Source organism: Ailuropoda melanoleuca, chromosome 16 (genome assembly GCF_002007445.2).
Source record: "Ailuropoda melanoleuca isolate Jingjing chromosome 16, ASM200744v2, whole genome shotgun sequence".
Classification (NCBI taxonomy): domain Eukaryota; kingdom Metazoa; phylum Chordata; class Mammalia; order Carnivora; family Ursidae; genus Ailuropoda; species Ailuropoda melanoleuca.
Genome location: NC_048233.1, coordinates 77,241,946 through 77,255,594, shown reverse-complemented (window position 1 = coordinate 77,255,594; position 13,649 = coordinate 77,241,946). Strand labels below are relative to the sequence as shown.

The 13,649-nt window shown below is 39.2% G+C and overlaps 3 protein-coding genes and 1 pseudogene across 3 annotated transcripts; all 4 read right to left on the bottom strand.

Moving 5' to 3' along the window:
• Positions 1–487: 487 nt before the first annotated feature.
• Positions 488–2,896, bottom strand: LOC109488408 (annotated as a pseudogene).
• Positions 2,897–4,252: 1,356 nt separating this feature from the next.
• LOC100478373 (olfactory receptor 5L1-like) lies at positions 4,253–5,188 on the bottom strand. Its single transcript, XM_002930047.4, has one exon. It carries the CDS (start codon positions 5,186–5,188, stop codon positions 4,253–4,255), a length of 936 nt encoding a protein of 311 aa, XP_002930093.2.
• Positions 5,189–9,184: 3,996 nt separating this feature from the next.
• Positions 9,185–10,126, bottom strand: LOC100478119 (olfactory receptor 5D18). The gene has a single exon (XM_002930046.2). It carries the CDS (start codon positions 10,124–10,126, stop codon positions 9,185–9,187), a length of 942 nt encoding a protein of 313 aa, XP_002930092.1.
• Positions 10,127–10,613: 487 nt separating this feature from the next.
• On the bottom strand, positions 10,614–11,982 carry LOC117796607 (olfactory receptor 5D18-like). The gene is given in 3 exon segments (XM_034644813.1): positions 10,614–10,670; positions 11,286–11,711; positions 11,713–11,982. Coding segments are annotated over 3 exon segments (753 nt in total).
• Between the last annotated feature and the right edge of the window lie 1,667 nt (positions 11,983–13,649).

Here is a 13,649-nt window from a genome sequence, read left to right as displayed (position 1 = left end):
AAAAAAAATTAATGGTAAAAGAAAGATAAATATGATGTCATATTATTTTTGCAAAGTAGGGACCTGTATCTATGAAGCCATCTTATAATAATTATTACTAGTACTAGAGAAATGTAATCCTTGTATAGATTATAATTAACAATGAAAGTTAACCAAAATGACATTTAAGGAAAGCAAATGGCTTTCAATATTTTAAAAATTTTTATTTATTTATTTGGGAGATAGAGAGAGAGAGAAAAAGAGAGAGCACCAGCTGAGGGAGGAGCAGGGAGACAGGGAGAAGCAAACTTCCACCTGAGCAGGGACCCTGATACAGGGCTCTGTCCCAAGACCCTGAGGTCATGACCTGAGCCAAAGGCAGACACTTAACTGACTGAGCCACCCAGGACCCCCTGAATGGCTCTCAATATTTACAAGAAATCTATTCATTTACTTTATGAAGACTGCCTAAGGAGTGCTGATGAAGAGAATTCAGATACGAATTTGATCAAGTGGCCATATAAATTAATAATATATTTATGCTGATTGATAGGTGATAAAAAGGAAGCATAAAACATAGGACATGAATATATTTTGTTTTTGTTCCCAGTATTCTGAGAAACAAGATAATATTTCTAAAATTCTTGTAAATATTTGTATCTTCCACACTGGAACTCTTTCTGAAAGAATTAAGAATAGTGATTTTATCTTATGCAAAATTTCATTCCTTCAAGCACCTAACATGATACCTTGTGTGCTTATGGCATAAAATAGTAGCTCAAAAATACTGTTGAGTCATTGACTCAACTATATATGCTCACCTCTTCAATTGTTCATGTTCTTTACTCCCGAATAAATCTTTTGTCTTTCTCTTTTGTTTCTCCTGAAAACTTGCTCACCCTTCAAGGTCAAGCAAAAGATGCATGCAGTTATGAAATGATCGCTGCTATCCACAAATGATTTTGAACTGCGTCTCCCCACCAACCCTATTATGATATTTAGCAATAACACTGGCTTGTGAGGTTCTTGAACATGAGACCATGTATATCTTTCCTTGTCATCTATTTCACTAAGTTTAAAATACAAAATCCATTGTTTATTTAACACCTACAACGTCTCAGTTATCAGGGAAGGAAAGAGAATAGAACTAGCATTTATTGCACACATACAATATGCCAGACAAGATGTGTACATTTCATGTTGTCCCACATACCACTTTGTGAACTACGTCATATTATATCACTTTTGTCGATAAAAACTGGCTCAGATAAATCAGCTGGTCTGGCTTATATTATCAGAGCCAGGTATAGTTTCTCTGACCTAAAATTCATGTGTTTATATTGTAAATGCCTTACTTTTTTGAAAATCTGAAGTGATTTAAAAAAAAATGAGTTTGGGGCTCCTGGGTGGCTCAGTCAGTTGAGCGTCTGACTTCAGCTCAGGTCATGGTCTCAAGGGTCATAGGATTGAGCACCTGCTCCCAGCTCAGTGGGGAGTTTTCTTGTCCCTCTGCCAGTCCCCCTGCTCATGCATGCGTTTTCTCTCTCTCTCTCTCTCAAATGAATAAAATCTTTTTAAAAAAATGACCTTGTTTCCCAGAGTCCATAGTCTCTCATGCTTCATTCCCCCTTCTCTTTCAAACTGAGGGCTTCAGAGGGGAGGGGGGTGGGGGAATGGGATAGGCCAATGATGGGTATTAAGGAGGGCACATATTGCATGGTGCACTGGGTGTTATATGCAAGTAATGAATCATGGAACTTTACATCGAAAACTAGGGATGTACTGTATGGAGACTAACATAATATAATAAAAAATATTATTATAAAAAATGAGCTTGATACTCAGGTCATTCAACAACCACAGAAAGATGTTCAACAATAACAGAAGTAAGTTTTTACCAATGCATTCATTCAGTATGAAAAAATGTGTTTATTACTTTCTGACTTTGTCTTTGATGTCCTTATTCCTCAGGCTGAGATGAAGGGATTCAACATGGGGATCATCACTGTGTAAACTCAGATAGCACTTTGTGTGCTTGGAGTTTTTGGAGTTACGGCACATGGTAGGAGAAAAGAGTGGTGCTGTAGAAAATGCTGATGACAGTCACATGTGAAGCTGACAGGTTATAGAAGATTTTGTGGTGCCTGCCTGCTGAATGCATCTGCAGGCTGGTGTCTATGAAAAACACTTAAGACAGGAGAATGACAAGCAGTGTGCTCACCTCATTAATAGCCATGGCAGTGAAAAGTTACTAGTTGCGATAAGACTGAGAGCAAGAAAAAGAACTTAGTGAGATCTCACAGAAGAAGTGATTGATTGTGTTGAACCACAGAAAGATCATTTGAAAGCAGAACATGTGAGGATCAAGAAACATGCTACTCCCCATGCATAAGATACAACACTAGTATGGCACAGGGTTTCTGGGACACGGCAACCGTGTAGTGGAAAGGGGTGGAATGGCCAAGAAGCTGTCAAACACCATCATAGCAGATGGTATTAGTGCGATAAGCACAAAGGTGACTAGCAAAGAAGTGTATTGTGTACCCTGAAAATGAATTTTTTACCTCTTGTTTCTTCTTCAAGTTTTTATTTAAATTCCAGTTCGTTAATATACAATGTAGTATTAATTTCAGGTGTACAATTTAGTGAAAATTCACTTACATACAATACCCAGTGCTCATCGCAAGTGCCCTCCCTAATACCCTTCACCCATTTAACTCATCCCCCACTCATCTCCCCACCAGCAACCCTCAGTTTCTTCTCTATAGGTAAGAGTCTGTTTTCTGGTTTGCCTCTTTTCCTCCCCCACTATGATCATTTGTTTTATTTTTTAAATTGCACGTATACGTGAAATCATATGATATTTGTCTTTCCCTGACTGACTTATTCTGCTTACCATGGTACACTCTATCTCCATCCACACCACTGAAAATGACAAGATTTCATTCTTTTTAATGGCTGAGTAATATTCCTGTGTGTGTGTGTGTGCGCGCGCACTTGTGTGTGTGTGTGTGTGTGTATCATATCTTCTTTATCCATTCATCAGTTGTTGGACAGTTGGGATCCTTCCATAATTTAGCTTGAAAAAGAAATATTTATGTTTTCTACAAGTAGGTTGGAATTCCACTTATATGTGACAGCATTTTATCCACAATGGAGAGTTAGAATGGAGACACAAAGTAAAACAAACAAACAAAAATTGTGATGAATGGGGCACCTGGGTGGCTTAGTCTTTAAGCATCTGCCTTCGTCTCAGGGCCTGATCCCAGTGTTCTGGGATCAAGCCCTGCTTCAGGCTCCCTGCTCTGCTGGGATCCTGCTTCTTCCTCTCCCACTCCCCCTGCTTGTGTTCCCTCTCTCGCTGGCTGTCTCTGCCAAATAAATAAATAAAATCTTTTTTAAAAAATTGTGATGACTGACCTAAGTCAGAAATGCAGGTACTGGTAGTAGTGGTTATTCAGTGATGGCAAGTTTATGTGTGTGTGGAGATTTTATATACATCCCCACTCATATAGTTGTATGTATTTGAGTGTGTATATATGAGACAGACTGCAGATATGAAATATAAGTACAACATAAGAGAGGGAGGAGGAGAAAGAGAGAAAGAAAGAGGGAAAGGGAGAGCTAATTGTATGCCAAAGATTATGCTCCTTGCACATGATATGTAATTTACTTTTCCTAACATTCATGGGAAGTAATTAGTCCTATCTCCATATTTTCCGATGAGATCATATCTGAAATAACAAGATCACTGGACCCTGCAACAGCAATAACAAAAATAATAAAACCAGATATAGGCAATAAATCTAAAAAAATAGATATAAGCATGGAATAGACACATACCCATGTGGAACTCTCATTCCGTATATAAACTGTTGGACAATGATGTGTTCTTCATTGTAAAATAGGAGGAATTCAACTAAGGAAAGGATCAAAGTTTCCATAATAGACACTGAAAGTGTGATCCTAAGAGCTCTTCATTAAGCTCATGAAGGTTATACAGCAAATGATATGTGTCTGAAGAATCCCTTACTTGCACCCATTTAAGACATCAGACATTGAAAGAAAACAAAGACATAGCCTTCAAGTTTGAAAAGTGCTCAGTCCAACCCTTGAGGCAAATTGAAGAGGCACAAAAGCAAGCGAATCAAAAGGAATCACTCAGAAACACCTACCTCCTGGCTCTTCTCTCCACTCGAACACTACAGCCCACCCATTCATCACCCCACCAGCCTCCACTTTGGGACCCTGAGTTCTCCTAAGGATATATTTTCTAGGAAAATATTTTGGAGCTCACTACTTTTCTGAGAGCTTCTTTCACATCCTTGTTCCTCAGACTATAGATGAGGGGGTTCAGCATGGGAATCACTATGGTGTAGAATACTGTGGCCACCTTGTCAGTCTCCACACTGTTGCCAGAACTGGGCCGGCAATAAATGAAAAGAATCGTTCCATGGAAGACAAGGATGGCTGTGAGGTGGGAGGCACAGGTGGAAAAGGCTTTGCGCCTTCCCTCTGCAGAGCGCATCCTCAGGATGGTGATAAGAATCAGCAAGTAGGAGGTGAGGATGACCACGATGGTGGTGATCTCATTAACAGTGACCACAATGAATTCCATGAGTTCATTAATAGATACATCAGAGCAAGCAAGCGATAACAGAGGGGGTAGGTCACAAAAGAAGTGGTTAATCACATTTGATCTATAGGATGGGATCTCCAGAGCTAAACACAAGTGGATCAGAGAACACACCACCCCACAGAGATAGCAGCAAGCCACCAGCTCCATACAGGCATTCCAGGACATGGTGACCGTGTACAACAATGGGTTGCAGATGGCCACAAAGCGGTCATAGGCCATCACAGCCAGCAGGAAGATCTCAGTCACCACACATGTGCAAAATAAATAGAATTGCACCATGCAACCCAGGAAGGAGATGGCTTTGTCCCCCTTTAAGATATTGGACAGCATCTTTGGCACGATGATGGTGGAGTAGCAAAAATCCACAAAGGACAAATGGCTGAGGAAAAAGTACATGGGAGTGTGAAGTGGAGAGCTGACCTGAATCACTGCAATCATGCCCAGATTTCCTGCAACGGTGACTCCATAGATGAGAAGGAACACCAGGAAGAGGAAGACTCTGACCTCAGGGGCATCTGCTAATCCGAGAAGAATGAACTCTGTCACCGAGGTGCAGTTCTCCTCCCCCATGTTCCCACTTTATTGAGGTTGGAGAAAAATGTTAAAGTTACTCTCTATTATATGATCCCAAATTCATTTTTTGACTGTGTCCTAAAAAAGGACATGATAACAAGTAAAATAACTAATGTTTTCAGTGAAGAAATAGGGCATTGCTTTCCTGAAGTTTAGGAAATTTGCAGGCATTGTGACAAAGATGCTTAGCATACCAGTTTAATTCACAGATCACACAAAAACTTTCACATTCATAACAGCTTATATGTTTCCTTAAAGGAGTCCTACACAATTCACAGCTTGAAACCGAATCATTGGAAAAACAGCAAACCTTATTTAATTAGCCATATTGTTTTGTGAAACTTAAATCCCTCTTTCCTGGCAGAATATTTAATGAGTACTGGAAATACTGAAATTTCAGGAAATAATTTTTTTAAAACACACAACATTCTTCTCTGTTTTCCACTGAAATGATGAAAAGTCTATGTATTGAAGATTGTTATTCCACAAGTGTTTATTTTTTATCAATGTATTTTAGATGGAGAAGTAGCTTTTATGCTTCATAGTGGCATTTTTTCTATAAAATTAACATAGTGATTTTGTTAATTATGCTATTCAATGCCAGCCATTGTCAGGGAATTGGCACTTGGATTCAAACTCCCTAAAACTATGACTCTGAAGCCTTATAATGCCCTATCTGACAAATACATTTACTGGTTTAAATCTATTTGAAAAACTAATCAGAGATGCACATATGAAAGTATTAAATGTTTGCTGCAATGTAGCATTATTTATGATAGTAAAACTCAGAAATAAAGTGTCAAACAAGAGAGAAAATGGTCAAAGATATGGTACATATATACTATGGAAAACTATGAAGATATTAAGAGGATATTTTTGAAAAACATTTAATGACCTGAAAAATAACTATGATAAAATGATAAGCTAAAAAATAGTAAGCCAGATTGCACAGATAGAATATTATATATGTATACATAAGTTGCTTTGCATATTTAACCCTCACGAAATCCATGAAACATAAATATTTTATTCTAATCATTTGGAATAAAAATGTAGAAACTTGCCTTAATTCATGACGTGGAGACACGTTGATTATTCCTGGAGGAAAGAGAGTCTACACTAAAATTCAATGCAGTCAGGTATTTGTCGCTTTTTTTCAAATGATTTCAAAGAGGTAAAGCACGTGTGCCTTAAAAAAATCCCAGTTTGAAAACAAATAATTATTCTGATAATATTGTTTTCTCTCTTCAGTAGCCAATAAAAGTTGTTCTCTCTTTCTGAGCTCAACGTAGCACATAATTTTGAAAACCTTGCCCGTTTTCAAGTCTGAATATGAAAAATCAGGCTGGGTTATTTACAGAGTAGTGGTTCTTAAGGAGAGATGTTGATCCCTCCTGGACACTTGGCTCTGTCTGAAGACATTTTTGGTTGTGACACTAGAAAGGAGTGCTAGTGACATCTAGTGGCCGAGACCGGGGATGCTGCTGAACAGCCAAAATGCAGGAGGCAGCCCCACCCCCACGTCCCCCACACACATACCAAAAATAGCATGGCGCACGCAAACACAATAGTATGTGGCCCAAAAGGTCAATAGGACCAAGGCTGAGACACCTGCTGCTAGGGAAAGACATTGCTAAGTGTGGTGCCCGAGAACAAAATAATTCCTCTCCTTTCTGCTTCAGAGGAGGTCCCTATGACTGTGTCCCTCCATGAGCAGTCCTGAGGGGCCTTTCCTGCAGCTCTCAGCATCAGAGTGACTGTGAGGGGAATCTCCCTGGGGTCTTTAACAGGTTTCACGGATGGAGTCAGTGTGAGAGAGGGGTAAGAGGATGGTAGGGGGGGACCAAGCATTCTTTCCAACTTATTTACAGCCTTTCCCTCTTACTCCAGGACCTGTTACAAGGTATTTGGTCTTGCAGATTAGACTGCTTCCATTCCCCACTGAGATTGTTTCTCAATACACAAAGAATAAATGTTTTCATAAAGGAGGGATCCAAAGATGGCATTTCTTAAAATAATCTCTAATTAAGAAAGAGCAAAGCACAAATTTTTAAAAATATGTTTAATACTACCACCCTGCTCTCTGTTCCTCCTTCTCATATGCATGGCTATAATAACTTACCTTATGAGAAAAAAAGAGAAAAAGCTTCCAGCTCCCAGAAAATAGCATTTAGGTCCATTTCCAAGAAAAGAGAGTGGAGTGCAACCAACCTGTGGGTCAATATTGCTTCTTCTGTGCCTGAAGAGGCTATCATGGAAAGGCTTTATGTTTTTGTGTGTATGTATTTCTGNAAGAGAAAAAGCTTCCAGCTCCCAGAAAATAGCATTTAGGTCCATTTCCAAGAAAAGAGAGTGGAGTGCAACTAACCTGTGGGTCAATATTGCTGCTTCTGCGTCTGAAGAGGCTATCATGGAAAGGCTTTATGTTTTCGTGTGTATGTATTTCTGGACTCATTTCCTTAAGTTTCCCCAAATAATTACTGATCTCTGTGGGATATAAATGAGATATCAAGAAAACCATACTGTCCTGAGACTCAAACAACTAATGACCTCTATGACGTAACTATCCCAGCTTGGTACATATTACAGTCTAATAAGGTTCCTTCCAGAGTTCATGATGAATTGCAGAGCAATGTATGCTGCATCCAAGCATTGCCCTGAGACCCGGGGATCATACTGTAGCTATGAAATATATGAAGAGGCCTTGTAAACTTTGCCTGTGATGTACTCAAAAGCTCCTTCCTGGAAAGCCTAAGGTCTGAAGTCAAACCAGACTTCTGCCAAATGCCGGAAATGGGTGGGAATAACTAGCCTCCTTTACGGAGAAGAGTAATAAATGTTCACTTACACCGACCACTTGCTACGTGCTAGGTACCGTTCTGTACACAACTACTAACACATTTTACCTTTATAAAAAAAAAAGTGAGATCAGTGCAGTTATGTACCTTTATGATAAGGTGACTGAGGCACCGAACGTTGTAACTTGCCCAAAATCACACCCCAAATCACGGATAACATGAGGCCATCTGCTGCATTTTGATCTGTCACCCATAAGACTGTGTGAGAAAGAGCAGAGCTTCTGACGGTGCCGGGACGGCATCTCCCTGCTGGACACCGGAGGCCATTAAACAGGATTGGCTCCCGGATTTCTCCTGGGTCAGCTCCTTTACTGGCTGTAGAACGCCTCCTAAACCAATAAGGTTGCAAACCACTGTCTGTGGTTTGTGTCCTTGCATAAAATCACACATTTCAACAACTGCATGGTTGTAATTAGTTACAGGTAATCAGCTTTCAATTTTTCATTAACCTTCATGCGTTTTCCTAAGATTGAGTCATCTGATAATTCCCTGAGTTTGAGGCATGTGTCTGGGTGTCTTATTTCTACCTACCACTCGTACCCTGTTGTCTCCTAAAACTCTGCTCATCCTGTTATCCAAAGCCAAGATCAAACAATACCTCTTTTTTGAATCATTACTCTAAACCCCCAAATGGACTTGAGCTTTCCTTTCTTTCAAACACAACGGCCTCTTTCTTCCCTGCCCTACTGTCAACACTGGATTTTGCATTCCTTCAAGATGAAGACTGTGTTTCAATTTAACTGCTATTTGTACTTTTATGAGACAGATTCATGTGTTTATTGAGAGCCCAGTCTACTCCAGGTGTGTTATAAGAAAGGGGAATGAAATTAATGTTTATTGAGATTATGCAAGGTATTCCATATGATATCTATATGAATTATCTTTTAGTCTTCACAATTGGATTAGGAACTAGTTTATGTTACCACAATTTTGTAGATTAAAATCCAAAGATGGGAGATATTGCTGATTTTTTTTTTCCAGTAAGCAAGAGACAAGTGTAATCTCTTTGAATCAAAACCCACATCCTTCCCATTGTACATTAGCTCTTCATTAATTTTAAAGACGTCTTTACAATCAACCTTTATGGGCACACTTTATTTACATTTCAGGGATAAACGCTACTAAAATAATATGCTCACAAAGAGAAAACTTTGGGGTCCGTTAACTTGCTCACTGTACCCTTGACATCTTTATTCCTCAGACTATAGATCAGAGGATTCAACATGGGGATGACCACCGTGTAAAACACAGACGCCACTTTGACAGTGTGCCTGGAGTTTTTGGAGTTAGGCACACAGTAGAGGAAGAGGATGGTCCCATGGAAGATGGTGATGGCGGTCAGATGGGAGGCACAGGTGGAGAAGGCTTTGCGGCGACCACTGGATGAATGCATCTTGAGGATGGTGACAATGATGAGCACATAAGACAAGAGAACGGTGAGCAGTGTGCTGATCTCATTAAAGGTCGCAAAAATGAAAAGCAACAACTGACTGATGTAAGTATCAGAGCAAGACAGGGAGAGCAATGCAGAGAACTCACAGAAGAAGTGATTGATTGTATTGAAACCCTGAAAAGATAATTTGATAGCAGAACATGTGAGTATCAAGGAACATGCTATTCCCCATGTATATGATCCGACCACCAGCATGGCACAGAGCTTCTGGGACATGGCAACTGTGTAGAGCAGAGGGTTGCAAATGGCCACAAAGCGGTCATAGGCCATCACAGCTAATAAAAAGGATTCAGTTACCACAAAGGTACAAAAGAAAAAGAATTGTACTACACATCCTGGAAATGAAATGGTTTTGTCTTCTACAACCAGGTTTTCCAGGGCCTTGGGAGCAATGATGGAAGAGTAGCAGAAATCCACAAATGAGAGGTGGCTGAGGAAGAAGTACATGGGGGTGTGCAGTTTGGGGTTAATCTTGATTATAACTATCATCCCAATATTCCCTACGACAGTGACACTATAAATGGTTAGAAAAATTAAGAAGAGAGGGACTTGCAGTTCTGGATAATCTGAGAAGCCCAAGAGAGTGAATGTAGCCCCGCTTTTGTTTCTCTCTGACAGTAACATGATGGTTCCTGATTGTCGGAATCTGAATCAGTCCTGAAAACAAAAATATTAAGGAAAGTGAGGATATGAGAAGATTGCTTACCTACCACTTAGCAAGAGTGGAAGAGGAAGCAAAATATCTTTTCATAATTTCTCTATGCTATGTGCTTATTATACAAAATATATTAAATGTCTAAGATTTTAAAACATGAAAATCATTTAAAAATTTTTCTTTAAGAAAAAAAGCAATACAATTACTGACTTAAAAATTCATAAGTTCTCAACTGTAATGTTTAATATTTACAAATAAGAATATTACATAACGGAATTTATGGTTACTTTAAATCAAATCTTCCTATAACACTTTCAGCTGCCCTTGAACATTATAAGTTCATAAAAGATATGGCTAGCATAATATAATGACTGATCATGTTATCCCTATAATCAGTACAAAAATGAGAAATTTTTAAACAAATTGATTTCTACATCATAGGTTCATACTGTGACATTAAGAATAAACATCCTCTTTGACCTCGGCCACGGCAACTTTTTGCAAGGCATATTTCTAAAGGCAAGGGAAACGACAGCAACAAAAATGAACTATTGGGACTTCATAAAGGTAAAAAGCTTCTACATAGCAGAGGAAACAATGAACAAAACCAAAAGGCAACCTATGCTATGGGAGAAGATGTTTGCAAAGGACATAACAGGCATAGGGCTGATATCCAAAATCTATAAAGAACTTCTCAAACTCAGCACCCAAAAAACAAATAATCCAGTCAAGAAATGGGCAGAAGATATGAACAGACACTTCTCCAAGGAAGAAATACAAATGGTTAGCAGACACATGAAGAAATGCTCCACATCACTTGGCGTCAGGGAAATACAAATCAAAACACGATGAGATACCACCTTACACCAGTTAGAATGGTTAAAATTAACAAGACAGGAAGCAACAAATGTTGGCAAGGATGTGGAGAAAGGGGACACTCTTACACGTTTGGTGGGAATGCAAGCTGGTACAGCCACTCTGGAAAACAGTATGGAGGTTCCTCCAGACATTAAAAATAGAGCTACCCTATGAGCCAGCAATTGTACTACTAGGTATTTACCTCAAAGATAGAGATGTAGTGAAAAGAAGGGGCACATGCACCCCAATGTTCATAGCATCAATGTCCACAATAATCANCATCTTGAGGATGGTGACAATGATGAGCACATAAGACAAGAGAACGGTGAGCAGTGTGCTGATCTCATTAAAGGTCGCAAAAATGAAAAGCAACAACTGACTGATGTAAGTATCAGAGCAAGACAGGGAGAGCAATGCAGAGAACTCACAGAAGAAGTGATTGATTGTATTGAAACCCTGAAAAGATAATTTGATAGCAGAACATGTGAGTATCAAGGAACATGCTATTCCCCATGTATATGATCCGACCACCAGCATGGCACAGAGCTTCTGGGACATGGCAACTGTGTAGAGCAGAGGGTTGCAAATGGCCACAAAGCGGTCATAGGCCATCACAGCTAATAAAAAGGATTCAGTTACCACAAAGGTACAAAAGAAAAAGAATTGTACTACACATCCTGGAAATGAAATGGTTTTTGTCTTCTACAACCAGGTTTTCCAGGGCCTTGGGAGCAATGATGGAAGAGTAGCAGAAATCCACAAATGAGAGGTGGCTGAGGAAGAAGTACATGGGGGTGTGCAGTTTGGGGTTAATCTTGATTATAACCATCATCCCAATATTCCCTACGACAGTGACACTATAAATGGTTAGAAAAATTAAGAAGAGAGGGACTTGCAGTTCTGGATAATCTGAGAAGCCCAAGAGAGTGAATGTAGCCCCGCTTTTGTTTCTCTCTGACAGTAACATGATGGTTCCTGATTGTCGGAATCTGAATCAGTCCTGAAAACAAAAATATTAAGGAAAGTGAGGATATGAGAAGATTGCTTACCTACCACTTAGCAAGAGTGGAAGAGGAAGCAAAATATCTTCTCACAATTTCTCTATGCTATGTGCTTATTATACAAAATATATTAAATGTCTAAGATTTTAAAACATGAAAATCATTTAAAAATTTTTCTTTAAGAAAAAAAGCAATACAATTACTGACTTAAAAATTCATAAGTTCTCAACTGTAATGTTTAATATTTACAAATAAGAATATTACATAACGGAATTTATGGTTACTTTAAATCAAATCTTCCTATAACACTTTCAGCTGCCCTTGAACATTATAAGTTCATAAAAGATATGGCTAGCATAATATAATGACTGATCATGTTATCCCTATAATCAGTACAAAAATGAGAAATTTTTAAACAAATTGATTTCTACATCATAGGTTCATACTGTGACATTAAGAATAAACATCCTCTTTGACCTCGGCCACGGCAACTTTTTGCAAGGCATATTTCTAAAGGCAAGGGAAACGACAGCAACAAAAATGAACTATTGGGACTTCATAAAGGTAAAAAGCTTCTACATAGCAGAGGAAACAATGAACAAAACCAAAAGGCAACCTATGCTATGGGAGAAGATGTTTGCAAAGGACATAACAGGCATAGGGCTGATATCCAAAATCTATAAAGAACTTCTCAAACTCAGCACCCAAAAAACAAATAATCCAGTCAAGAAATGGGCAGAAGATATGAACAGACACTTCTCCAAGGAAGAAATACAAATGGTTAGCAGACACATGAAGAAATGCTCCACATCACTTGGCGTCAGGGAAATACAAATCAAAACACGATGAGATACCACCTTACACCAGTTAGAATGGTTAAAATTAACAAGACAGGAAGCAACAAATGTTGGCAAGGATGTGGAGAAAGGGGACACTCTTACACGTTTGGTGGGAATGCAAGCTGGTACAGCCACTCTGGAAAACAGTATGGAGGTTCCTCCAGACATTAAAAATAGAGCTACCCTATGAGCCAGCAATTGTACTACTAGGTATTTACCTCAAAGATAGAGATGTAGTGAAAAGAAGGGGCACATGCACCCCAATGTTCATAGCATCAATGTCCACAATAATCAAACTGTGGAAGGAGCCCTAGATGTCTTTCAACGGATGAATGGATAAAGAAGATGTGGTTCATATATAATAGAATATTATTCAGCCATCAGAAAGGATGAATACCTACCATTTGCATCCACATGGATGAAACTGGAGGGGATTATGCTAAATGAAATAAGTCAACCAGAGAAAAACAATCATCATATGGTTTCATTCATATGTGGAATATAAGGAATAGTGCAGAGAACCATGGGGGAAGAGAGGGAAAACTGAATGAGAAGAAATCAGAGGGAGACAAACCATGAGAGACTCTGTACTCTGGGAAACAAACTGAGGGTTGCACGGGGGGGGGTGGGTGGAGGTGGGAAGATGGGGTAACTGGGTGATGGGCATTAAAGAGGGCAGGTGATTTTTTTTTTAAGATTTTTATTTATTTATTTGACAGGGAGAGACAGCCAGAGAGAGAGAGAACACAAGCAGGGGGAGTGGGAGAGGAAGAAGCAGGCTCCCAGCAGAGCAG